General features: G+C 40.7%; 2 protein-coding genes across 2 annotated transcripts; both read left to right on the forward strand.

The window, feature by feature from the left end:
• The first annotated feature begins 892 nt into the window (after nt 1-892).
• On the forward strand, nt 893-4,898 carry LOC115773744 (plancitoxin-1-like). The gene is made up of 7 exons (XM_030720641.1): nt 893-976; nt 1,131-1,228; nt 2,206-2,344; nt 2,445-2,541; nt 3,419-3,580; nt 3,673-3,837; nt 4,334-4,898. The coding sequence occupies exons 1-7, from the start codon at nt 893-895 to the stop codon at nt 4,705-4,707; spliced, it is 1,119 nt and encodes a 372-aa protein (XP_030576501.1). The 3' UTR covers nt 4,708-4,898.
• A 3,576-nt stretch (nt 4,899-8,474) lies between these two features.
• On the forward strand, nt 8,475-26,818 carry LOC115773780 (NACHT, LRR and PYD domains-containing protein 14). Its single transcript, XM_075074348.1, is given in 11 exon segments — nt 8,475-8,602; nt 9,644-9,879; nt 9,998-11,723; nt 20,722-20,895; nt 22,445-22,618; nt 23,321-23,488; nt 24,017-24,190; nt 24,596-24,769; nt 25,337-25,510; nt 25,715-25,888; nt 26,791-26,818. Coding segments are annotated over 11 exon segments (3,330 nt in total).
• Nucleotides 26,819-27,464: the final 646 nt, after the last annotated feature.

Below are 27,464 nucleotides of genomic sequence, written 5' to 3' on the forward strand. Positions count from 1 at the left end.
TTACAATACAAAGCACCTTGAGGCATCTGTTTGTTGTGATTTGGTGCTATACAAATAAAATAAAATTGAATTAAATTGAATTGGCTGCACCCTTGGAAGGCTGCTTTGTGTGTGTTATACTTGTTTTAACAGCTTACTTTGAATTAAAGCTGACACTGAATAAACCAAAAAATGAGCCAAAGTTCGGGCTCCGTTTTAACAGCTTCTTTTCCTCAGCTATGCTTTGCCAGTCATGGATGCTAGGCTACAGGAGCTACGGTGATGTAAGAGCAGATGATGCAGGTACGAAGGGTAGAAATTCTAGGCATAGCCAAGTGATGGGAATTTTCCATTTTTGTGGTCTCAGGATCTTTGCTTTTTGCAGATGATGATGTTCTGCTGGTTTCGTCAGGTGATGGTCTCCAGCTCACAGTGGGTGGTTCAGAGCTGAGTGTGAAGCGGCAGAAATTACCAGCTCCCAGTCTAAGGCCAGAGTGCTCTAAAAGGGTGGAGGAGTATCTTGGGCTCTTGGTCCTGAGCGTGGGGAGAGTGGAGCCCGAGACTGGAACGGTGCCATCTCAACACGGAGCAAATAACCAACCCAAAATAAGAACTGAGGTTAAGTCACGATAAACCATTCAGTGTGTGAGAACGTGATCAATGCAAGGATCCAGCTCACATATGTAGTGTTTCATTTGGTATAAAACCAAATGTACAGCAAAAAAGTAAAAGTCTGGTTCCACAAATGTGAAACGCTGAGCATTTTAATAGCAGTGATGCATCACTAACAGAAGTACAACAATCCAAAGGTAAAACTGCAGTTTGACTGTAAGTAAGAGAATTTGCTCCTGTTTCATTCATTTTCATATCAACAAACTTTATCTCAACTATATTGAAATTCTAGCCTGGCCATATGACAATGCAAATCATATTCTGTAACTATATAAGGGAGGGTCAGTTCAGTGGATCACTCATGCACTCTTCACTCAGCCAGATGGTAAGTTTGTTCCTCCTACTGACTTCCAGCTCTGTGTGTCCTGGATGTTGAGACGGCATTACTTCATTAGCCTGTAACAATGCTCTAATTCTTCTTTCTTCCAAGAGGAAGATGATGCACAGAAATTATTTTCTTTATGATTTTGCTCCTGCAGGAAGTCCTTTGGAAGCTCGTCTTCACTGTTGGTCTGCTCGGCTCACTGTGTGAGGGCAGTATATCCTGTAAAAATGAGGGTGGTGCTGACGTAGACTGGTAAGACATTTGAAACACTCACTCAGGTGTATTTGTCTAAAGCAGCACATCTACCTGCAGATTACAGACTCACAATAGAAACTTCATAGCTGTGGTATGGTCCCTTCCCACCATAGTCTTAATCAAGGACTCTGCTCAGCAGCTATTTCACTGTAAATGTGGTCATTTATTTAGCTCATCAATGACACTAATTACCACTTCATTTAAAACAGGGACATTAGACACATTAAAACAAACAAGACCTACTGCCTATAATCACTCAGTGTTGTGGCTGACCTTTCTGTGAACTCTGGAAGCTTCTTTGATTATTGGGTAGCAGCTCTGTATCTGCACATTATGATAATTTGATCTTGAGCAGAAACAGCTGCAGATGAACGTGCAGGTAATCATCAGTGTTCAGTGTTGCTGTTTGGGTCACTGCCTGCTGCAATAATTCTTCTCCTCAAAGATGGAAACCAGCAGATGAAGCATGGACTGCTGCTTCTCCCTGGTTTGGGTGGAGGCGACACACACATGCACTCAGACAGATGCACCGGGGGAAACTCAGGGTTTAGTACCTTCCCCCAAATACTGAAACTTGCAGGCTGGAGGAGCTGGGGATCGATCTCCTGACTTTCTGATTGGCCCGCTGTACCACCTGAGTGGCCCCTCCCTCCTCTGTGCAGCCCCACAGCTGTTTTTAACTCTTCTATCGTTCTCACTTTATTGCACAAAAGAGGAAACAGAAAGAAACAAAGTTTCAGCTTCTTCACATTGTTGCATCCTGAGCTGAACTGGTCAGTTATTAAATGTGAGCATAAATGACTAAAATCCCCGATTATTACCTGTATCTGCACCTGTCACAGAGGTGAAGGCCTCCAATCATGTGTTTCTGAGACTGAGATGTGACAGGGTGTGATATTTCCTTCCTCCAGGCTGATCCTGCTTTTCAGGATTTACTGTGATCTCTGAACTTGTTGCTGTCTCTGCATCACCAGGTTTATTCTGTACAAGAAGAATGATGGTTTTAAGTATGTTTACACTGATTCAAAGGACCAGAACCTGAAAAAAGGTAACAAGGATATCAACGACCAAGCAGGTGTCCTGGCACATACCCTGAAGCCGTACTTTGAAAATGTGAGAATAACTCCATCAGTTTCTGTTATTAGTGTGTAATTTATGTCACCTGTTTTTAATATAAATAATTCTAACTCACATGTTCACTCTGTCCTTTCAGTATGATACACCTTCACCAGATTTAGAATTTATTGCATACAATGATCAACCACCACCTGACGATGAAACTGTTGGTCAATCATATGGCCACAGCAAAGGTGGGCAGAAATAATTATTTCTAAAAATAAAGTTTTATGGACGGCAAAATCTTTGATAATTTCCTCATTTCAGCTGCAGTCAGCTGCTTTTTCTCAAGGTTAAAAACAGGGTTTGCTTATGATGTCACAAGAGACAGCCTGATTTAAAGTTTAAGTCAGTTTAGTTTATTAATATAATAATAAACATTTAAATGCAGTATAAGAGGAATAAAACAGAACAAGTTATGAGAAATTGACAATTAAAATGACTCATTAATTATACAAATAATATGACACACATATATAAGTTATAATGGGATCTAAAACAGCAGCCAGGAGCTGAACAGCAATTCAAACAGTGAGAAAATACTCAGAGAGAAACCCTGGTTAGCCAGTTTCCATTATTACATGTGACACAGCACACCTGACAGGTAAGCTGGGGCTGCTCCTTTCAAGCACTTATAGATAAGCAGCAACATTTTAGAGACGCAGCAGGCCCCTCAGTCTGCTTTAATTATAACATGGATTCTCCTCATGGAATATTATCCTAACATGTGGCCTGTCTCAGCTTCCATCCTGTGCTGAACATGATTGTCAGTGTAAGAATACCAGGATGGGGAAATATGTTCCATATACTGAGGCTGTTGGATCTCAAACCAGCTGTGATGTTGATAACTAGCCAGTTATTAACTTATTAACCAGTCAGCTTACAACAGACTGAAAGATCCCAGCCAGGAAGTTAAATGCATGAGTGACTTTCTCAGTGTGTTTAATGGAGGGAAGGATGTGACCTCAGCAGGTACAACCATGAAGTTCTGTGACTCTGCTGCTGTTTCCATATCAGTGGATGTTCTGCTCTTCCTCCTTTCATGTGTTCCTTCATGTTCCTGTTCTGCAGGAGTCGTGATGAAGGATAATAATGCTGTAGTCTGGCTTTTACACAGCACACCAAGATTCCCCTTCAGCGGCGAAAAAAAGGATTTCTATCCTGAAAATGGGGAAACAAATGCACAGATATTTCTCTGTGTAACACTGGAATCTACAGAGTTTAAAGAAATAAGTATGACAGCATGTCTGTGTTAGTGCTTCATATTTACAGTGTATGAAAAGTTTCAACAAATCAGCATCCTCCTTCATTTTACTGTTTTTCAGATCAACACCTCAAAGATATCAAAGCTTATAGATTTGAGGAGAGCCAACCTGAAAAAAGAGCCAGACGTACTTCTGTCTCCTCATACTCCAACGTCTTAAAGTCAAAGGGGGGTCAGGAATTTAAACGCTTTGTTAAAAACATCTCAAAGGATCGTGATGCTAAAGGTGAGATTTCTGCTTCCTTCATATAACAAACATGTCAGTTCTTTTAGAATCGTCTGCAGTTTGTTCGTTAAAGAGTTCATGTTCAGATTAAATGATCCCGCCTTTGTTCTCATTATTACTGAACTTTATGTTTTGGACTATGAAGGAAAAATAAGTAGGTCCAGTTTTCGGTGCAGCTCTGTTCAAATTTCACTTTATTTGTGTGAAACTCTGGAAATGATTAGTTATTAGAATTAAATAATGATCCCGGTATGAAAATGTGGAAGCTGAAATAAATCATGTTCATATGTTATGCTCCTGATATTTTATATCACCTCTGACTAAACATGTATTGATGGCCTGTGTCAGGGAGTCTAACATCCCATAATACTCTTACATGAGACATTATTCCAGAAATGATGGAAGCAGACAGGATTATTCAGACTGACAGTGTTAATGTAGGGGGCACTTATTTTTTACATTAACACGTCTGATGTGATTTTGTTTGCCTTTGCAGTAGGAGATCTTTATGTGACCATCGCTGATGAACTGAAGAGTAATTTGTACATCCAGACCTGGAGGAGCAGACCTGACTGCATTTCTGAGACTAACAAAGGACACGAGCTTTACAATATTGTGTCAGTAAAAACTTCTGTAGGTGAATGGAAACATGGAAGGGATCATTCCAAATGGTGTGTTTCTGAAAGTGGAGACTGGACATGTGTTGCTGATTCAAACAGAGAAGAATCCCAGTTTGCAAGACCTGGTGGTGCTCTGTGCATTAACAGTAAACCTGTGACAGAGGCATTCAAGGATCTTATAAGTAATGTAGGAAATAGGAAAGCTTCCTCCGCTGGTGGCAGCCCCCCCCCCCAAAAAGCAAAAGTTTAGGCCCAGGTTAACACCCTCAGTCCTGTTTTCCATCTACATTTACTTTGATTCTATTGTAAATCCATTTCAGATTAAAGTGACACTGAGTGAAAGAAGCCATCTATGTCCACTGTGAACAACCATCATTGAACAGAGGAGGTGGATTACGTCACCAACTTTCCCCCGCGTACAGTGCTGTCCTGAGCTCCCTTCCCAGACGTCTCAACCCCCATTCACACCTTTGTTCCAGTGACCTCAATAGGCCACAGGAAACAATGGAGCGGAGTCCTAAATTGGTTTCAACTGAAACCACTGATTAAATATGACCCACGCCCCCTTCACACCTGGGCACATGTGTTCAAGCACATGATCAATAGAGGGTCATAACCACCTCCAGGGGACTACGCCCACAGGGGTTTAAATACCTGGGTCTCTCCACCATTTGGTTGAGAACTGAAGAAGCCTTTCGGATGAGAGGTGAAACGTCTTCAAGAAACAAAAAGAAGTCCAGTCGCCTTTTTCAAGCTCCAGAGACTGACACTGATGTGATTCTGCTGCTGTTTTCTAATGGATGAAGATGTTTCTGTGACAGATATGAGACTAACTGTATCCGATGGCTCTTCTCTGCTCTTGTTTAACAGCTGTTCATGTTTCACAGTGTGATTCATAAATATGGAAACTTTAATAAGACTGAAATAAATGAATTTGCATGAATCTGTCTGGTTGTGTCTCTGGCTGAGGTTCAGTTTCTGTCTCCTGATGGCTTTTAGTTTAGCAGCTGCAGTAAAAACATTTATTTTATGGTTCAGCACATTTTTATAGTCCCTATTACACAGAAAACATTTAAATACACACTAATTTATTTTATACACTCCCTGCAAATCAGTGTGTGTTTGATAACTGTGATTTTACAGTGGAGACTTTAAAATAGAGTCAGCAGCAGCAGCTGAAGTTATTAATAATCTGATCAGACTGATCACCTCTGCTGCTATAAATAAAACTGAACTGAATCTGTGGTCCACAGCTGATTATTAACATGAGCCACTGATGTCATATAAAGGCAGCAGATCACAATGATACAGAAACACATTACAAGCATTTAGACTGTAACACAACCTTTGTTACTGTGCCTCCGTACCTCACCACAAAAGATTTGAAACCAAACATTTATGATGATCAGGATGATCTCAGAGCAGGGCCACTGCCACATTCACATTATTGATTTATAATTCATCCTCATGCTGCCAAAGCCCATGATTCACCCCAAACACTGTGGGACACATTTCTTCTCTAAGTGCTGAGTTTGAGCACCTTCAGTCTGAATATGGTTACTGCAGCACAGCCCATCACAGCATAGAAATATCATAAATGCACAGTAAGCAGACAGATTTGTGTTCCTTTTTTTAAACATTCAGATCATTAGAGATGATTTTAAAAGTGCATCAACAAACAAAGCACCTCTAAACCTGCGCTGGAACAAAGTCCTTTACTTCACCTGTGAACACACACTTTGACTTTCCGACGCAAACGAAGCTGTCAGAGGAAATTCCAAGAAAAGGAAAGACTTGGGTGGCTGGAAAAGGATGAAGATACAAGCTGGTGATGATCCGGTGCAGCTGGACTCAGGAGAAACAGCCTGATCACCTTCTCTGTGAAAACCAGGTGAGTTTGGCTTCATGGCTGATTTAGTTTTTCCAGGAATAGATTTTATTTTATCATAAACTGAAAGCAGTGAAGTAGTTATTAATTATCTTTATGCATCATTAGTGGTCCTTTGGGCTCATGCTGTCACAGTCCTGGGCCGTGTGCCCAGCGTTTTGTGTTTAGTTTTGCTTTCGCTGAGTTTTGTTATAACCTGGTTTATTATGGTTTACATTTTGATTCCTCGTTCCCTCTGTCCCGTCTCCCCTGCATCTGTTTTCTTGTGTCTGTTTTGTCCTTTCATCACATCCTTCACGTCCTGTGTTTTCGTATTGAGTTTTATTCCCAGTGTTGTGTCTAGTCTGCGTTGTTATCCCATGTCTGTGTCTCTCTTTGTGTGTTTCCCTGTGCTGTGGTCCCTGTTTATTCCCTGTGTTACTGTAAGTCTGCGTGTACCTTGTTGGGTGTTTCCTGTTTTAGTTTGACAGTCCGGTGTTTCCTGTGTGTTGTGTTTAGCTTTGCTTTTCTTGTTTAATTTGTTAGATTCTGCTCACCTGTGTTCCCAGCTGTTTCTTGTCCTCCATGATTACTCCTGTGTGTATTTAAGCTCCTGTGTGTGTTTAGTTCTCTGTTGTGTCCTCCCTCTTGGAGGTGTGGCTTTGTCTTGGTCTCCTGTCAGTTTGAGTTTTGTTTCAGAGCTGCTCCTCTGTGTTTGTTTTTCATCACCGTTTAAGTTCAGCTTTCCCTCTGAGTTTGGGTCCACCCTGCTCACCACACCACTCACACATCATGCATGCAGCTCTGCATGTATTACAGGAAAATGAATTCCTCCTTGAAATGTTCTGTGATATAAATTTAAATATAGTCATGTGACAGACCCTAATAATGTAGATTACTGTAAATGGATGACCTCCTGAATAGAGTTCCCCCCACATGGTTCACTTTAAACTGAACTGAGTGAAACTGAAGGCATAAAAAATAAAACGACCCAAAAAGACCAAAACAAAAAATGTGCCGTTTCCTGTAAATGTAAAGTTTTATTACACACCAGACTCTGTGTGTGTGTGTGTGTGTGTGTGTGTGTGTGTGTCCTTCGGTAGATCACCAATTACCTATACACACTGCCTACTCATTGCTGATTGGCTGGCTGAGGAAGCTTAAACAGCAGAATAATCCCACCTCCTGCAGTTGTTCTGGAGTCAGATTTTGGTCTGATCCTGACTCAGACTGGATCAGGTGTTGGTAACAGAACCAGTCGATTCGCCTCATTTCTACGTTGTTGGCTGTCAGCAGTTCGGAGTCACTTCCTGTCACACCAACAACTTTTTTTGTATATGTGTTAAATTTTTTGACTTCATTCATTTCTCCTCATCTTTGTTGAGGAAAAACATTTCCTGAGGTAGCAGTGAGAAGCTGCTGATCGAGTGTAACAGTCATTAACTTGATTAAAATCTTTTCTGCTCTCTGGTTTCTGTCTGCTCACCTTTGTGTGTGAGGCTGACAGCAAGGAAAGACTCTCACAGTGAGCTGAGTGGAGACTGTTACATGAGTCCAGTTTTACTGGAAGGTCTGAGGACTGTGGCTGTAAATGAAGTGACCACGAGTGACTGATGTTATGCAGGAGGTCCAAGGTTGTGTTTGCATGTTTGAATTATATTTGTATTCATGCTTCAAGCAAAGGCGGGCGCTCACATCTCTGTAAGAGGCTGATCTGTGTGTCACTCACAGTCATGTGACCTCCTGAGAGGGGAGGAGCTGCTCTGCTCAGGTGAGGTCAAAGTGCAGAAATAAAGTGGCTCCATTTTACAGTCACAGAGGAAAACAAGGTGAGTGTTGTTGTGCATTAATCTGCTGTTTCTCAAACTGGAACAACTCTTAAAGTCTTTTTGCTCCAGCTTGGTACTCAAGTTTATGACATCCTCCAGACAGAAAGAAGGCAGATGGAACGAGATGGTTGATAATGAGTCAGCTGGATCTCTGTGGACTGTCAGAGACAAAAAGGATCTATTTATTTATGAGGTGGAGGGATGAATGGATTTATTGCAGGCTGGACTGTGAGTGTGTAAATCTTGAACAAACATGTTTTTCTTGATTCCTGTTCTGCTCTCACAGGCAGTGTTGCTGGTTTTCCCTCAGACTGACTGAAGATGAGTGGTTTGGAGGAAGAGGAGGGCGGAGCAGAGTCTCCAGGATCCAGCTGTCTGTCTATGAAGAGTGACCGGTCCAGACATCTTCCTCCAGACTTCATTATTGAACCTGGACCTTCAGACACGAAGTACGAGACCGTTTCTGCTGTAAACTGAGCTGAAGATGATTTTGATTGGTGGAGACCTTTGATATTGTTTCATATGAGGTTTATGGGGGTCAATGAACTGTGCCCATTTGCTTTCACAGAAGTACTCAGTCTCTTCTTCCTGCTGAAAAAAAAAAGTTCCAACATATTAAGATAAAGAATCTTTTCCTTAATATTTTCTCATCTCATTGTGAATTTTAATGACATGCTTGAATCTTGGATTACTGGTCTCATTTGATTGTAAAAGTCTGACTCTTGTAAACAGCAGTGGTGACAGCCTCTTTAATAGAAATCACTTATGAAATGTTGCTGTTGGCTAAAATTTTTGCACATTTTGAAGCCTATCCCAGCTGTCATAGGGCGAGAGGCAGGGTACACCTGTACAGATCACCAGTCTGTCACAGGGCCAACGCAGAGAAGCAGACAATCATTCTCACCTATGAGCAATTTAGTATCACCAATTAAGCTAACCCTACTAACTGCATGTCTTTGGACTGTGGGAGGAAACTTTTTTGATTTAGGAAACTAAATCAAAAAACTAATTCATGCATTTATTACTTCTAGGCTGGACCATTGTGATTCATTGCTGTCAGGCTGTCCTAAAGCTCGATACCAGCTGAGCCTTTCAGGCACTCAACTTTGTATTTTCCTGTTTTGGTTTTTGATTGTGGTGTAGTGATCTCTAATTTAAGTGACCCAGTGGTTATAAGTTAGCACCTAGTTTGCTTTTTCAGTTTATAATTAATGAATTAACTTGGTAAAAAAAAACAAAAAGCCATTGATGTGTGGATCTTCCTTCTTTATGTCCTGAATGAGCCCAGCATAACAAAGTTTTACAGAGTTTTTTTATTGCTTAAGATCTCGTTTATAACACCTCCTAAAAGATGCTGAAGGAGAGAGACTACTGAGAGCTCAGACCCATAAACACAGATGTATAGATGTTTCTGGAAGCCAGTGTTGGTGTTAAACTTTAGTATTTCTGACTTTGTGTTTTGTCAGAATCATTTTTCTTGGTGTCCACAGAGAGAAGAAGAGGAGTCGTGTCTGTGAGGAGGAGCCGCTGTCCTGCTGTTCTTTGTGTCAGGACGTCCTGAAGGATCCAGTCTCTACCAGCTGTGGACACTGGTTCTGCAGACAGTGCATCTCCTCATACTGGGACCAGTCTGCTTCATCAGGAGACTCCTCCTGTCCCCAGTGTGGAAAAAGACCCAGAACCAGAGCTGGACTGCAGACAGCCAGTCAGAGCAGCTGTGGACAAAGTAAGACTGAACATCTGTCTGCTGATGGACTCATTTCTAAAAACTGGACTTCTTGTTGTGTTGTTGACACATTTCAGAGTTTCTTTCTCCTTAGTCTCAGTGTTTTTCTGTCTTTCAGCAGATGCTGGTCTGCAGGAGGTTTTAGAGGAACATAAGATCAGTCTGAGGAGCAGATGTGAACGTGTGACTGAAGGAAGTGATCAAACAGGAAGTGGAACCCTCCTGAACAGGATCTACACTGAGCTCTACATCACAGAGGGACAGAGTGAAGAGATTCATACCCAACATGAGGTGAGGCAGCTGGAGACAGCTTCCAAGAAGACCGTCCATGACACTCCAATCAGGTGCCACGACATCTTTAAAGCCTTCCCTGACCAACAGAGACCCATCAGAGTGGTTCTGACCAACGGCGTCGCTGGCGTTGGAAAAACCTTCTCAGTGCAGAAGTTCAGTCTGGACTGGGCAGAGGGCTTGGAGAACCAACATGTCAGTGTGGTGATGCTGCTTTCATTCAGGGAGCTGAACCTGATCAGAGATCAGCAGTACAGTCTTCTGGAGCTGCTCCATGTTTTCCATCCAACATTACAGAAGGTCCCAGCAGAGAAGCTCGCTGTCTGGAAGCTTCTGTTCATCTTTGATGGCCTGGATGAAAGCAGACTTTCATTGGATTTCACCAACAGGAAGCTCGTGTCTGATGTCACACAGAAGTCATCAGTCAGCGAGCTGCTGACAAACCTCATCGAGGGGAAGCTGCTTCCCTCGGCTCTCGTCTGGATAACTTCCCGACCTGCAGCAGCCAATCAGATCCCTCCTAGATGTGTGGACAGGCTGACAGAAGTACGAGCCTTCACTGACGCCCAGAAGGAGGAGTACTTCAGGAGGAGATTCAGTGATGAAGAGCTGTCCAGCAGAATCATCTCCCACATGAAGACATCCAGGAGCCTCTACATCATGTGCAGAATCTCAGTCTTCTGCTGGATCACTGCTACAGTTCTGGAGCACATGTTGACCACAGAGCCGAGAGGAGAGCTGCCCAAGACCCTGACTGACATGTACTCACACTTCCTGCTGGTTCAGACGAAGAGGAAGAAGAACAAGTACCATGAGGGACATGAGACGAGTCCGCAGGAGCTGACGGAGGCTGACAGGGAAGTTCTTCTGAAGCTGGGGAGGCTGGCGTCTGAACATCTGGAGAAAGGAAACATCATGTTCTACCAAGAAGACCTGGAGAAGACCTGGATTCTTGATTCTTGATTCTTGATTCTTGATCTGAGCATTCAGGAGTTTCTGGCTGCAGTCTACATGTTCCACTGTTTCACCAGCAGGAAGATGGAGGTGCTGGAGGACTTCCTGAGAAAAGACATCCCCTCTTTGAATGACTTTCTGAGCAGTGTCATGCAGAAATCCCTGCAGAGTAAAAATGGCCACTTGGACCTGTTTGTTCGCTTCCTTCATGGCCTCTCTCTGGAGTCCAACCAGAGACTCTTAGGAGGTCTGCTGGGTCAGACAGAGAATAGTCCAGAAATTACACAGAGAGTCATCAACAACCTGAAGGAGATGAATAGTAATAAAATGTCTCCTGACAGAAGCATCAACATCTTCCACTGTCTGATGGAGCTGAAGGACCTCTCAGTACATCAGGAGATCCAAGAGTTTCTTAAGTCAGAGAACAGATCAGAGAAGAAACTCTCTGACATCCAGTGCTCAGCTCTGGCCTACATGCTGCAGATGTCAGAGGAGGTTCTGGAGGAGTTGGACCTGCAGAAGTACAAAACATTATCATATGAGGGACAACGGAGACAACGGAGACTGATTCCAGCTGTGAGGAACTGCAAAAAAGTTCGGTGAGTCCAGACATAACATTATAAATCAGTGTAGATTAACAGTTCAGTTCTGCAGCTGCTCTCACTATAATGTTCTCATTGTTCTTATTACAGTGTTCCACATCACAGTTATTGCAAGCATTATATTTCAGTTTGATTTTGTCACGGACACTGAGCTGTTTCAAAGTCTGGGAAAATGTTGTTTTCTTAAATGAAGAATTATTCTGAGGATTTAATTTTTATGTCTGTAGCTTCAGCTGAAGCAGCCACTGTGACCACACATAACAATAATGAGATAATACTGAACGCTGTCACGGTCATCCTTATGCTTCACTCTCCCCTCACTTGTGAACAAGATACTTAAACCAGTCCACTTAGGGTAGTAACATTATGAATCGCCCCTGTGGGCAGTCTCTGTCCGCCAAGCTCGGGTCCTCTACCAGAGGCCTGGGAGCTTTAAGGTCCTGTGCAGTATCTTAGCTGTTCCCAGGATTGCGCTCTTCTGGACAGAGATCTCAGATGTCGTTCCTGGAATCTGCTGGAGCCATTCTCCCAGTTTGGGGGTCACTGTCCTGAGTGTTCTGATTATAACAGGGACCACTGTTACCTTCACCTTCCACATCCTCTCTAGCTCCTCTCTGAGCCCTTGGTATTTATCAAGCTTCTTATGTTCTTTCTTCTTATGTTGACCTATGTCAACATAAGATGACCCTGATGACCCTATGTCTATGCACCTGTCTGATTGCACTGATGTACATATTAGTGGAATATAGTTTACATTCTTTTATCTTTTAATTAGTCTCTGCACTGTATATTTTGTAAGCTCTAATATCTCTGTATATTTGCAATTTGTATACTTGTATATTGTCTTATAGTTTTTATACTTATTTGTTTTTTTTCTGTAAGCACGAAGTACCGCAGCAATTTCCTAATGCTGTGAACCTGTTCACCCATATGGCAATAAAAACCTTCTGATTCTGATTCTGATTCTGATTAATATTAGTGTTGCTAGGTATTGCTACGTCTATCACTATGACCTTCTTCCTCTGTTTGTCCACCACTACAATGTCCAGTTGGTTAGCCATCACAAGTTTGTCTGTCTATATCTGGAAGTCCCACACGATCTTAGCTCAGTCATTCTCGATCACCCGCGGGGGCGTATCCTATTTTGACTTCAGGACATCCAGACCATACTTGGCACAGATGTTCCCGTATACTATACCAGCCACTTGGTTATGGCATTCCATGTATGCACTCCCTGCTGACATCTCTGCACAGCCTGCACCTGGGGTCTTGCCTTGTGTAGACCCCAGCCTCTATCAGTCTTGTGCTCAGAGCTTGTTCCTGTGCTGCCATGATTAGTGCCTCTGTGCTGTCTGTCACTCCAGCTTTGTCCAGCCATTGGTAGGATTTTTCTATGTCAGCCACTTCTTCTATCTCCTGGTGGTACATGCTGTGCAGAGGCCTGTCCTTCCATGATGGTTCCAGTTCTTTCTCCTCTTCTTTCTCGGGTTTTTGCTGCTTGAAGTATTTACTAAACATGTGATCAGTTGTCCTGATGTATTCATGGATCTTTGTTGTTTTATCCAGGACAGTGGTTCTGACACTCACTAGTCCTCGGCCTCCTTCCTTCTGCTTAGCGTACAGTCTCAGGGAGCTGCATTTGGGGTGAAACCCTCCATGCATGGTGAGGAGCTTTCTTGTCTTGACATCAGTGGCTTCCATCTGTTGATTGCCCAGATGTTATTCTTCTCAAAATATCTTACTCTTCAGGACTTGCATTACTCTCTGCAGGTACTTGGTAGTTGCAGCTATCATAGTAGCCTCTTCATGGTTGCCGTTGCCTGTGGAATTCCAAGGTACTTGTAGCTGTCCTCAATATCTGCAATGTTGCCTTTTTTTTTTTTTTTCCTGCTCTCGGTGGAGACGGATGCAATTTTCTCTTCTCCCCAGCCTTCCCTATCTACCCCTGCTTTTTGCTGCTTCGCTGCTTAGAGCGTCTCTTCAAACATCCCCGAACTGGAAATTAAATTATGGATCTGGTCAGCTGGCCTCTCAGCACTACTGATGGCCAAATTCTCATCACGAGGAGATTGGGAGAAGGGAACCCTCTTTCCTCTGGTCCGACTACACACCCGGCTGGCTATGTTATGGATTCCTGTGGGGATGGAAGATAACGTTCCCGGCTGCACTGTGTGGACGTGGCATATATATTAATACCAGGATTTTTCCTGAATTGGACCTGGGGATACCTGGTTTCTGGGCCGCCCTGTGACCTGTATGAACTGGTATCCTGGCAACCAAAGCTGACTATACCATCTTATCATGAACATTATCATGAACTGCTAGTCTGGAAGCTGTGCCGCCATCACAGTATCCTGCTCGTCTCCACTGGCAGCCCCTCCCCTACCCACCCTAGTGCTCTCCAGGCTTTAAATGTGCTGCTGCTTTGCTGAGATGTTTTTTGGAACCTCGTAAGGTGTTCATAATGAACACAGTACCAGATGATTTTTTTTTTAACCTACCTATCCCAGTGCATCTCTTTCTGTTTTCCTGCTAAAGGTAGCGCCGGCAAAACGGCTGCACGACCTCAGACACCTGTCCCCCCTGTTTGTTTATGTTGTTTGTATTTCTCTTGGATGGGTGTTCTGGAACGCAAATTTCTTTATATGTTTACATATAATGACATTAAAGTCTTCTTGAATCTTGAATCTTCTAGTACACTCCCCTCAGTTCTGACTACCTTCCCTCTCTTTGTTACCATTCTACTACGCTTCTCCAGTCTGAATGACAATCCAGTGTCATTGCTGTAAATCCTAGCAGTGTGGATCAGTGAATCAGTGTCTCACTAATTCCTGGCATACAGCTTGATTTCATCCATGTACAAGAGGTGGCTAATGGTTGCTCCATTTTGTAGTCGGTATCTGTAGCCAGTCTTGTTGATTATCTGGCTCGGGGGTTCAGGCCTATGCAGAACAGCAGTGGGGACAGAGCATCTCCTTGGTAAATCCCACATTTGATGTTGACTTGTGCAGTTGGTTTGTATCCCCCCCAAAATGCCGTCCTCATAGAGACAGTGCCTGCTCCCCGACCACCAAAAAACAAAAGCAAAACCAACAAAAAATACAGCATCCTCAACTGCACCAAAGAGTAAAACAGTTAAATGTGGATTATTAAAAAATTAGGCCTCTCTCTTCCAAGTCCCTGTTAGTAAATGATTTAATAATTGATCAACATATTGATTTATTCTGCCTCACAGAAACCTGTTTACAGCAAGATAATTGTGATAGTTTAAATGAATCACCACCCCTGAGTCACACTAACTGTCAGAATGCTTGAAGCACAGGTCGAGGAGGAGGAGTAGCAGCAATCTTCCACACAAGACCCAGACCAAGTTTTGATTCATTTGAAAGTCTGATTCTTAGTTTTGTCCACCCTAATTGGAAAACTCAAAAAACAGTTTTATTTTTTTGTTAGCTATTGTCCATCTGACCCTTGATCAGAGTTTCTGTCTGATTTCTCAGACTTTTTATCTGACTTAGTGCTCAGTTCAGATAAAATCATTATAGTGGGTGATTTTAATATCCATGTAGATGCTGACAATGACAGCCTCAACACTGCATTTAATCTATTATTAGATTCAGTTGGCTTCTCTAAAAGTGTAAAGGAGCCCACCCACCACTTTAATCATACTGTGGATCTTGTCCTGACATATGGCATAGAAACTGAAAACTTAACAGTATTCCCTGAAAACCATCTATATTCTGATCATTTCTTAATAACATTTGCATTTACAATAATGGATTACACAGCAATGGGGAATACACTTTATTACAGTAGAAGTCTTCAGTGCTATGTGCTAACGCAGGGCAGATTAGCTACCTAAACTCTGCTCCACAGATGTAGATCATCTAATTCACTAATTTAGAAGATCTTCATTTAGCCTGGAAAAAACAGTTTGTTGCTCCATAAGAAGCCCTCTGTAAAGCTAGGAAATCTTAGTACTCATCAGTGATTGAAGAACATAAGAACTGTTGTAAAACAGCTAACTGATCATCTGCAGAGGAATGGTTTATTTGAAGAGCATGCCGCAGGCACTAAAGGTGCTGCGAAGCAGTGGTTTGAATTATATTTATCTAATAGACTCAAAATTGTTCATGTAAATGGGGAGTCTTCTTCACACAATAAGGGTTATTATGGCGTTCTACAGGGTTCTGTGCTAGGACCAATTCTACTTACAGTATACATATTTCCCTTGGGTAGTATTATTAGAAAATATTGCATACATTTCATTGCTATGCAGATGATACTCAGCTTTATTTATCCATGAAGCCAGATGACACACATCAATTAGTTCAACTGCAGGAATGTCTTAAAGACATAAAAGACTGGATGACCTCTAATTTCCTGCTTCTAAATTCAGATAAAACTGAAGTTATTTTGCTCAGCCATACAAACCACATTTTCACAATATTTCTAAAATTAGAAAAATCCTTTCTCTGAGTGATGCTGAAAAGCTAATTCATGCATTTATTACTTCTAGGCTGGACTATTGTAATTCATTATTATCAGGCTGTCCTAAAAGCTCCCTGAAAAGCCTTCAGCTGATCCAAAATGCTGCAGCTAGAGTACTGACAGGGACTAGAAAGAGAGAGCAGATTTCTCCCATATTGGCTTCTCTTCATTGGCTCCCTGTTAAATCTAGAATAGAATTTAAAATTCTTCTCCTCACATACAAGGTCTTCAATAATCAGGCCCCATCTTATCTCAAAGACCTCATAGTCCCATATCACCCCAACAGAGCACTTCACTCTCAGACTGCTGGCTTACTTGTGGTTCCTAGGATACTTAAGAGTAGAATGGGAGGCAGAGCCTTCAGCTTTCAGGCCCCTCTTCTGTGGAACCAGCTCCCAGCTTGGATTCAGGAGACAGACACCCTCTCTATTTTTAAGATTAGGCTTAAAACTTTCCTTTTTGATCAAGCTTATAGTTAGGGCTGGATCAGGTGACCCTGAACTTTCCTTTAGTTATGGTGGTTCTGCTGGAGGTTTCTTCCTGTTAAAAGGGAGTTTTTCTTTCCCATTGTCACCAAGTGCTGCTCATACAGGGTTGTTTTGATTTTGGGGTTTTCGCTGTAATTATTGTAGGGCCTTTACATTACAGTATAAAGCCCCTTGAGGCAACTGTTTGTTGTGATTTGGCGCTATATAAATAAAATTGAATTGAATTGAATTGAATTGAAACATAGTTTCAGCAGTCTCCCTCCCAATTTGCTGACATTTGTGAGTCCTTATTTTGATGCTTTTATTATTATTCCTGATTGTTATTCTCTCACTGATAAATTTAAACTCACAGGAGGACTCGGTGGTGCCGAACAGGTTCATCACAATCAAGCAGAAAAAAATATCAATCATATCAGTCCACATGGCTTTTAAATAAACCTTCAAATGCGAAAACGAAGGTCGTTTTATCTATACTTTCTAGGGGTGGGACTTTAACGCGTTAATTTCGATTAATTACGGGGAAAATAACGAATTAAAAAATTTAACGCATTTTAATCGCACTTTGCACCGTGGAATGTTTCTCGGTGCACAAATTCCAGGCACAATGTCCAAATTCAGGGGCCGCATCGTTCACAGCCCACGAAGACCGCAAAGGCCGGAAGTGAATGGCTAGCCATATCAGCGTCACCTACCGTCACCTCTGCGTAGCTCATGTCGCCTAGCAACGTGAGTGCGAAGCACAGCTGTGTAAAAGCAGCTGGTTAAACAAAGAACGAACTTTTGCTCCTTTTTGTGGTTTAATTTTAATTCTTTTATTAAAAATAAGCTGTTAAAACGAGCATAACACATTTCAGCATCAAGGAATACAGCTGAGCGAATGATTAATTTCCAGCTATATTAAGCGAGACATTAATGTTGAATAAAACTATCCAGTTATGATTCTGAACTTTAATTTCAGGAGTTTGCTTATCACAGGAGCACTTCCACCCTTCGTTGGTCTGTGTAGTAGACTGGTGGGAAAATAAACAAAATTTTGAAGTTTAAGCTAATGTATATTGATTCATTCATCAACCAAACTTAAATTAATATTTATCATGTTAAATATTTAAATGTGATTAAAATGCAATTAATTTCGATTAATTAATTACAAAGCTTCTAATTAATTTGATAAATTTTTTTAATCGAGTCCCACCCCTAATAATTTCAGTTTGTTTTAGTTAGTTTTGTAAACCCACAATATAGTTTCAGTTAGTTATTGTTTTTTCCTTTTAATTATAGTTTTTATTTATTTATTTCAGTTAACAAAAATGCTTTTTCAATTTCAGTTTTCATTATTTCGTTTGTTTTCGTTAACTATAATAACCTTGATGACAATTTCAATAAAAATTGTTCATTTGTGTTCATCACTCTATAAAACCTATTGTTAAATGTATTTTTGAGTAATTCAATTGTTGTTCCCTACATCAACACTGATTTCCTTAGGGTCCTTTTAAGTTCTTATTATTCAAATCTTTTTATTTGTTTTAAACATGTAATAACAACAATGAAACAAAAACAAAAACAGAACCAAAATGGCAACAGGTGCTAACATCATATATATAACAGGAAGGAGGGGAAGGGAGGAGGATATAGAGGGGATGAGTGGAGGGCAGGTGGGAGGGCTATATGCTCAGGAGATCTTTGTCTCAAAATACAAAAGAAATGGCTCCCAGGTGATGTTGTATTGTTGAATTGAGTCGTTAATTGTATGTTTCAGATGCTCAAGCTTCAGATGGAACATAACATCTTCTATCCATTGCTTATGTGACGGAGGAGCAGCTCTCTTCCAATTGACTAATATTAGGCGTCTTGCAAGTAGTGTAACAAATGCTGTGGCATTGGCCTGCTGCGTTGTTATTGGTGTTGTCGGAGAGACAACCCCAAATAAGGCAGTTAGTGCACTTCGATCAATATTCCTCTTACATATAAATGCAATCGTCCTAAAGATTGATTCCCAAAAAGGGAGGAGCCTGGGGCAAAGCCAGAACATATGACTTTTGGGTCCTTTTAAGTTCTAGGCATTCCAGGATCCATGTGTGGGCCATTGAGTCATAGGCATTCTTGTGGTCAATCCAGGCAGTTGGTCAGTCTGGTGGTCTTACAGCCTCGAGTGACTGCTCTATCTGCCAGTCACTGGTATTTTGCTTCTCTGGCACTTCTGCCAGTTTCTTTCTGGGCCCCACTCATGTATGGGGCCATGCTCCTGTTCATCTTAGCCGCTATGATGGAGGAGCTTCCGCATTGTGCTGAGGTTATTGGCCGGTAGTTGGATGGGACTGGTCTCTTCTGGGGATCTTTGGGTATCAGGACTGTCCGGCCTTCGGCCTGCCATTCCAGGTGCATCTCCTCTATTAGCAGCTGGTTCATTTAGGTTGCCTGGAGTTCATGGAGTGCAGGTAGCTTCTTTAGCCAGTAGGTGTGGATCATGTCAGGGCCTGGTGCTGTACAACTAAATTAATCAGTTGCTACTGGATGAGACATGAGGAAGTGCAATCCTGGGAAGGGTAGCTCCACCCAAGGGTGGAACACAGACCAGCAAAATTCTCCACCTGAATAACAACACAGATGCAGGAACCCCACAACTGCTCAGACCCTGACATTATCAACGTACAGAGAGCTAAACTGAAAGACACCCAGAAAATCAAAGTGAAAAAATGATGTGGCAGGCTTCTCCATTTTTCCAAAATTCAATTGCAGTGACTCAAAATCATAAATGATACTCAGTTTGTATGGCCCCCATGTGCTCGTATGCATGGTAAATGGACTAGTTCTTATAGAGTGCTTTTCTGCTCTAGCTGAGCACTTAAAGTGCTTATACAACACGTTTGCATTCACCCATCTCCACCCATTCATACAAGCACTTCCTTCTAAAGCTAAGTGCTTTCTATCCAACATTGACACACATTCATACTGTGATGGTTGCATCAGAGAGCAACTTGGGGTTCAGTATCTTGTCCAAGGATACTTTGGTATGCAGAATGGAGTAGCCAGGAATCAAACCACCAACCTTCCAATTTGCAATCTCCTGAGCCACAGTGACCCCTAACCCACTGTCATGCCTGACAATGTTGGAGCATGCTCCTAATGAGGTGACTAGTGGTAGCGCTAAGGATTTTTTTTCCATGTGTCTATTTTTCTCAGTACACGCAACGTATTTTCATCAGTCCAAACCAAAATTACATGAGTCCAAATTTTCCAAAGCAGACTGATGCCAAAAGAATTACCATACTCAAATGCAAAGTTGTGCTATTGAGGATTTTCTGGCTGTCCAATGTAAACTAAAGAAGCTGCCTTGACAACAAATGTTTTGAAATAAAGCAATGAAAGTAATACAGGTGTAATACAACATAATTCACTACTGGCAAGCAGCAGAAATGCCTTCTTGTTAATATTTAACTACTCAACAGCAACCATGGCGAGGTAAAACTGGCAGGGTGGAGAGTGAGACAGAGATCATCTACTTGTTAAAATCATACAAATACTGATATAAAAAAATTCTGCCTGTAGTAAAAATATATAAATATATAAATTTATAGATATAATTACATCCTTTTGAAGCACCAGTCAACATACATATAATTGAACTGTTTTGTGCAGGTTATTACAATAGAAAAACTTCCCAGAAAGTTGTTATAGCAGTGTTTGACTGTTCATCAGGCGAGGTCATTACTTTCACTTTGGTGAACCAGGTATTCTATGGCAAATGTCAGTTGGTCAGACAGAGCAGGAGTTTGAAACTCCATTTTCTCTCCTTCATCTGCAAATTAAAGCAAAAACAAAGAGTAAAAGTCTGCTGGTCTGAGTGAGACTGAGGAGATTTATTGTTTCATGTCAGTCTGATCAGATCAGCTGAACCGCTGATGTGAAGAGCAAAAAGTTAAACAGGAAGTGTCCGTTTGTTTCTCGTCAAATGCTCTAAGTTAATATAAAGTGTCCTCTTTATAATAACATGTTTTATAATATATGTGCTATCACAGATTTCCTTACTGTGACCTCTCAGAGACTCACTATGAAATTGTGGCCTCAGCTCTGAACTCCAACCCCTCCCATCTGACAGAGTTGGACCTGAGTTTAAACGACCTGCAGGATTCTGAAGTAAAGCAGCTGTTTGCTGCTCTGGCGAGTCCAAACTGTAAACTGGACACTCTGAGGTCAGTTCACTGAAAGTGTTGTTATTTCAATAGTTATTTAAACATGTGACTCACTCCTGGATACACTTTACTCTTGGTTCTTAAGGAGTTACATCTGAGTACAACACATACCAACAAATTCATTTAACTACAACTTTAGATTCCATATATATTCAGTTCAATTCAATTCAATTTTATTTATACAGCGCCAAATCACAGCAACAGTTGATTCAAGGAGCTTCATAATGTAAGGTAGAAAAAAAAAAAAAAAAGGTGTGAAAAGGTTGCTGTTTTGTTTTGGGTATTTTTTTTTTTAATCAACCACTCCAAAACCTTGGATTTGTTTTTTGTTTGTTTAGTTTGTCTTTTTCTTTGAGACATACAGAGGTGGACAGTGCTGATGTGTTGTGGATCATTGTCCTGCTGCTTAATCCTAGCTTCAGTTTCAGGTCATGAACTGATAGCTGGATGTTCTCCTTCAGGATTTTCTGGTAAAGCACTGGATTCATGGTTCCATCAATGACAGCAGGTCATCCTGAAGCAGCAAAGCAGCCCCAGACCATCACACTACCACCGCCATGTTTGACTGTTGCTATGATGTTCTTTTTATGAAATGCTGTGTTAGTTTATGCAGATGTAAGGGGAGTCAAACCTTCCAAAAATTCAGCTTCTGTCTTGTCAGTTCACAGAATATTTTCCCAAAAGTCTTGGGGATCACCTCCTTGAGGTGACTGTTTGTTGTGATTTGGCACTATATAAATAAAATTGATTTGAATGTGTGTTGGCAGATGTGAGATGAGCCTTTGTGTTCTTGTTGGTCAGACATGGTTTCCCATGCTCTCCAATGGAAGGCATCTTTGCCCAGTCTCTTTCTTATTGTTGAATCATCAACTCTGATCTTAACTGAGCCAAGTGAGGACTGCAGTTCTTTATATGTTGTTCTGGGTTCTTCTGTGACCTCCTGGATGAGTCTTTGATGGAGTAATTTTGGTAGGCTGGCCACTCCTGGGAATTTTCCTCACTGTTCCAGCTTTTTGTGCATGATGGCTCTCACTGTGGTTCTCTGGAGTCCCAAAGCCTTAGAAATGGCTCTGTGTGGCCTGCTTCACTTTGTCAGACAGGGTCTATTTAAGGGATTTCTTGATTCAGCAGGTCTGCAGTGATCAGGTCTGGTTGTGGCAGTGACAATGAACTCAGCTTTACAAAAAAAATCTGATTCATTACAGTTAATTCATGATTTAACGAGGGGGGTAATTACTTTATCACACAGGGCAGGTAGGTTTGGATAGCATTAAAAAACTGCAGTTTATATTTACTGAGACAGACTTAAATTAGATCAGCAGCATGTTATAGGTCTGTATTTAGGTGAACAGTTGTTTGAATGCTGTGCGGACACTTTGGATGATGTAGAAGGCTGGCATGATGATCGGAGAAGCACAAACTCACTCTACTCATTTAGTGAAATGTTAATTGATTAGGATATTGAAATGCTGAACTGCACTTTTAAAACCTGAGCACATCTATCTGGCTTATCAGTGACTTTTATCTCCATGTTTTATTCTTTTTTCAGACTGAAGCTCTGCAATTTGTCAGAGATTAGTTGTACTGCTCTAGTTTCAGCTCTGAAGTCCAACCCCTCCCACCTGCAACATCTGGACCTGAGCTTCAACAACCTGTATGATTCAGGAGTGAAACAGCTGTGTTGTTTTATGGAGAGACCACACTGCAGACTGGAGACTCTTAAGTGAGTTCATTTACTGTCAGTTACTGTTGTAAATCTTATATATATATTAAAAGAAATTTTACATACATGTAAAATTTCTTTTAATATTTTCTGTTTTGTATTTCAAACACATATACACATAGGTTATGTTTTCATATGCAGTGTTTGAAGTATCTATATTGTAATTGATTAAGGTCAGCAGCATGTTATTGATCAGCATGACATGGATAGGTGTTTAAATGTTGCGCTGACATTTGAAGAAAAGATCATTGACTGTGACATGGTAATGTTGAATTGCACATTGAAAAATTGAACACATCTGATTAGATTATCAATCATTTGATCTTTGATGACTCTGAGGTCAGTTCACTTACTGTCTCTTGGTACTCTAAATTTTATAATTATGTTTCTACATAACATTTATCTATAAAAAGCTGTAAATGTTCTTTTTATGATTTGATTTTTCTTCACAAGATAATTTAAATTTATTTACAAGTTTGATGAAAGAGAAATATTTGTTTTAGTTTATTTCAGTGTCACTTCAAAAAAAAATGTTAGTCCATTAATATTAATTCTTTAGAATACACACACATACGCATTCATATATAAATAAATACAGATTTAATGACTTCCTCATTTTTCAGGAGACAGTATTGTTGAGCTACAAATTTAAAACCTGAACACATCTGATTGGATGACATATTATTTTATCTCTTGATTCAGATTGGAGGACTGTAGTTTGTCTGAGATCAGCTGTGCTGCTCTGGTCTTTAAGTCCAGTTCCGCCCATCTGAAACAAATGGATCTGAGTGGAAACAAGCTGCAGGATTCAGGACTGAAACAGCTGTGTGGTTTTCTGGAGGTTCAAAACTGTAGACTGGAGACTCTGAGGTCAGTTTACTTACTGTCTGTTACCGTCATAAATTTTATAATTAAATATCTACACTTTCATTCATAAAATAATTTAACATTTTCTTTTGATAATGTTTTCTGTTTTCCTGTTTGTTGTCACACTAGTCAACAGATTTATTTACAGTAAATAAGTTTGATGAAGATATTTCTTTGGTTTATTTCAGAGACTTTACAAAACAGTGTAATCGCTGATATTGATCCTTCAGAACACACACACACATATGACCCACACACATTCACACAAAGATGTTGGCATATTGTCAGATGCAGTGTTATGTTATTTATACTAGATTGATCCTGTAAGGAGAGACTGTAGTCAGGATGTGTGCAGAAGGCTGACATGATGATAACAATAACAAAAATACCAAAAGGTCAAAGTTAAAGTTCTCAAATTTTGAGAAAAGCTCATTGACTGGGGCACAGTAATGTTGAGCTGTACATTTAAAACCTAAACACACCTGATTAGATTTTCAATGATTTTATTAACATGTGTTATTCTTTATTCAGTTTGGTGTTCTGCAGTTTATCAGAGATCAGCTGTGCTACTCTGGTCTCTGCTCTGAAGTCCAACCCCTCCCCTCTGAAACATCTGGACCTGGGTAGAAACAAGCTGCAGGATTCAGGAGTGAAACAGCTTTGCGGTTTTCTGGAGAGTACACACTGCAGACTGGAGACTCTGAGGTCAGTTCACTGACTGGCTTTTGGTACTGTAAATCTTGTAATTCATGTATTTACATAACTTCTACCAAGGAAGCTTTATATATTTTCTTTTCATAATTTAGTTTGTTATCACAAAAGATATTAGATTTATTTACACTGAGAAAGTTTCATGGATTGTTTTTTTTTTTGTTTATTTCAGTGTAACTTCACAAAAATGTTATACTGACAATTCACACATGAATACACACACAGGCACGAAGACAGACTCACACTCACACACACATGCATGCACACTTGAATAAACACAGACTTTAGGGATGTGCTCATGGATTAGGACATAGAAAAAATGAGCAACCCTTTAAAACCTGTATACATCTGATCGGATCATCAATATCTTCATCTCCATTTTTTAAATTCTTGATTCAGACTGGAGGACTGCAGTTTGTCAGAGATCAGCTGTGCTGCTTTGGTCTCTGCTTGCAAGTCCAACCCCTCCCGTCTGAAGCATCTGGACCTGAGTGGAAACAACCTGCAGGATTCAGGCGTGAAACAGATGTGTGGATTTCTGGCGAGTGCACACTGTAGAGTGGAGACTATTAAGTCAGTTCACTTACCGTCTGTTACTACTGCAAATCTTTCTTTATGAATGTACATAATTTCCATGCATAAAGGTGTAAAATTTCTTTTGATAATATTTTCTGTTTATTTTCTTAATTGTGTTTGTTGTCACAAAAATACATTAGATTTATTTATAATAAAGAATTTTGATTAGACAGAAATATGTCTTTGGTTTCTGTTAATTTTTTTAATTTAACTTCACAAAAATGTGTCATAATTGATCATTCAGAGCACACACATGCACACAAACACACAAAAAAAGATTAAAACATTGTCTGATTCAGTGTTTAAAGTATCTAAAGTGTATTCCACAGTGAGCCATTCAATTGAGGTCAGCAACATATTGATCATGTGCTTATATATATATGAAAAATGCAGAAGGCTGAGATGATGGTGAGCCATAGTAACAGAGGGACAAAGTTACTCTACCCCTTTTTAGAGAAAAGCCCATTGACTGGGACACTGTAATGTTGAGCTGCACATTTAAAACCTGAACACATCTGACTGGATTATCAAAGATTATATCTAAATGTTTTATTCTTGACTTAGGATGAGGGGCTGCTGGTTGTCAGAGATCAGCTGTGCTTCTCTAGTCTCTGCTCTGAAGTCCAACCCCTCCCATCTGAAACATCTGGACCTGAGCAGAAACAAGCTGCACGATTCAGGCACAAGACAGCTGTGTAGTTTTCTGGAGAGTCCGCACTGCAGTCTGGACACTCTGAGGTCACTTCACTTACAGTGGTTTACTACAGTAAATCTTATAATTTGTGTAAATATATAACTACCATCCATCACACTATGCTTTTCCTGTTTCTCTTTCTTATATTTTGTTGTCACCAAAGACATTAGATGTATTTACACTGAGAAAGTTTGACTGAGTCTCACTGGATTCTGAATGATTTTATCTACATTTTATTCTTTGTTCAGACTGGATTACTGCAATTTGTCAGAGACCAGCTGTTCTGCTCTGGCATCTGCTCTGAAGTCCAACCCCTCCCATCTGAAACATCTGAACTTGAGTGGAAACAACCTGCAGAATTCACATGTGATGCAGTTGTCTGATCTTGTGAAGAGTTCACACTGCACTCTGGAGGATCTGAGGTTAGTAGTAAATTGGAGACAAAGATCTGGTGTTTCCTATAAACCTTCAGCCTACTCCTTAACTACTTTGTGCAAAGGTGTGAGGTGTGAGAAGAGAATGGTGATGGACAATAGTCAGCCAATCAGATCAGCCAGAAGCTTGTTGTGATTATGCATTTGAGTTGATGTGAAGATGCCTGTTGTTGAGTTCATGTCTAAAGGAAATAAAGCTGGATTCCTGCTGACAGCCTTACAAGATGTGGAGATATTTATGTAGAGAAAATTGTTCTCATTCATCAAACTGTGTGAGCATCAAATCTGATCTGTCACTGTTCTCATTTCAAAACTAAACAATTCAACAGTTTCATCTTTGTCACAGTTCTGAGATCAGCCTGACTGAAACCTGCAAATCCCTGGCTCTTATTTCAATGAGTATTATATTTAGTAACTATGTAGTCTCTATACATCTAGTATCTCTGTCAGTGGTTTCATCTAGATATGTTCAGTGACAGCCTCCATATTCATTAGTCAGCTGATACTTCAGACCACAAGTATTTAAAATTAAAATATTAAAATATTGTTGCAAGTGAAATTTATAAAATACTTTTTTTAGATGTACTCACATTTTATTCTGCTGACTCATATTTTTCCCTTCATACATTCATATCAGCAGATTATTTCCGCTGCTGACTTGAGTGAGCTCTAAAGACTTGATGCTCTGCAGGTGTTTGAGCTGAATGTGTTCACTCCAAGATGTTCACATAGGAGCTGAGAGGAAACTGGTTACTTTCCACTGCTGCTCTGAACAGGATTGAAGTGCATGCTGTGCTTTTTACTGGATGTGCTGCATCACTGACTGATAGCTGATGAAGCCTCTGGAAACACTCAGTTATTACTTCTCTTCTTTCTTCTTCTTTCTACAGGTGGAAGTCATCTCTGTTCTGGGTGTGATGATCTCTCTAATGCTGTGTGTGCTGAGAGAAGATGAGCTATGTCCCGATAATCCAGAGTGGTTAAAGCAGCAGCTTGTGTGTAAAGATTCTCTTACTGGACCATATTACTGGGAGGTGGAGTGGAGAGCAGAGCAGGTGCTCCTGTTAAGGAAATGGAATGGAAAACTCTAGGCTCCTTCAGAGGGCAAACATGTATGTGAATGATCATCGATTTCACAGCCCATGGCCCTGTCCATTGGCTGCTCAATGTGGTGAAGTCGTCCTGTACTCTTAGCAGAAAAACAGTCCCAAAGCATCATGTTTCTGCCTCTGTCCTGCTGTTTTTTTGGGTCATACTCGGCATTTCTCTTCCTCCAAACATGACAAGTTGAGCAGATGCCAAAGAGCTTGATTTTGGTTTCATCTGACCACAGCACTGTCTCCCCAGCCTTCTCTCAATTATGTAGATGTTCACTGGCAAACTGAAGATGGACCTGTACATGTGCCTTCTTGAGCAGGGGGACCTTCTATCATCTGTTATGATATAATGTGTTACCAATGATATTCTTGGTGACTGTTGTCACAGTTCAAATCATTAACAAGCTCCTCCTATGTAGTTTTCTCATGATCATCTTCACCCCATGAGGCAAGATCTTGCATGGAGC

This window comes from Archocentrus centrarchus, chromosome 23 (genome assembly GCF_007364275.1).
Source record: "Archocentrus centrarchus isolate MPI-CPG fArcCen1 chromosome 23, fArcCen1, whole genome shotgun sequence".
Lineage (NCBI taxonomy): Eukaryota > Metazoa > Chordata > Actinopteri > Cichliformes > Cichlidae > Archocentrus > Archocentrus centrarchus.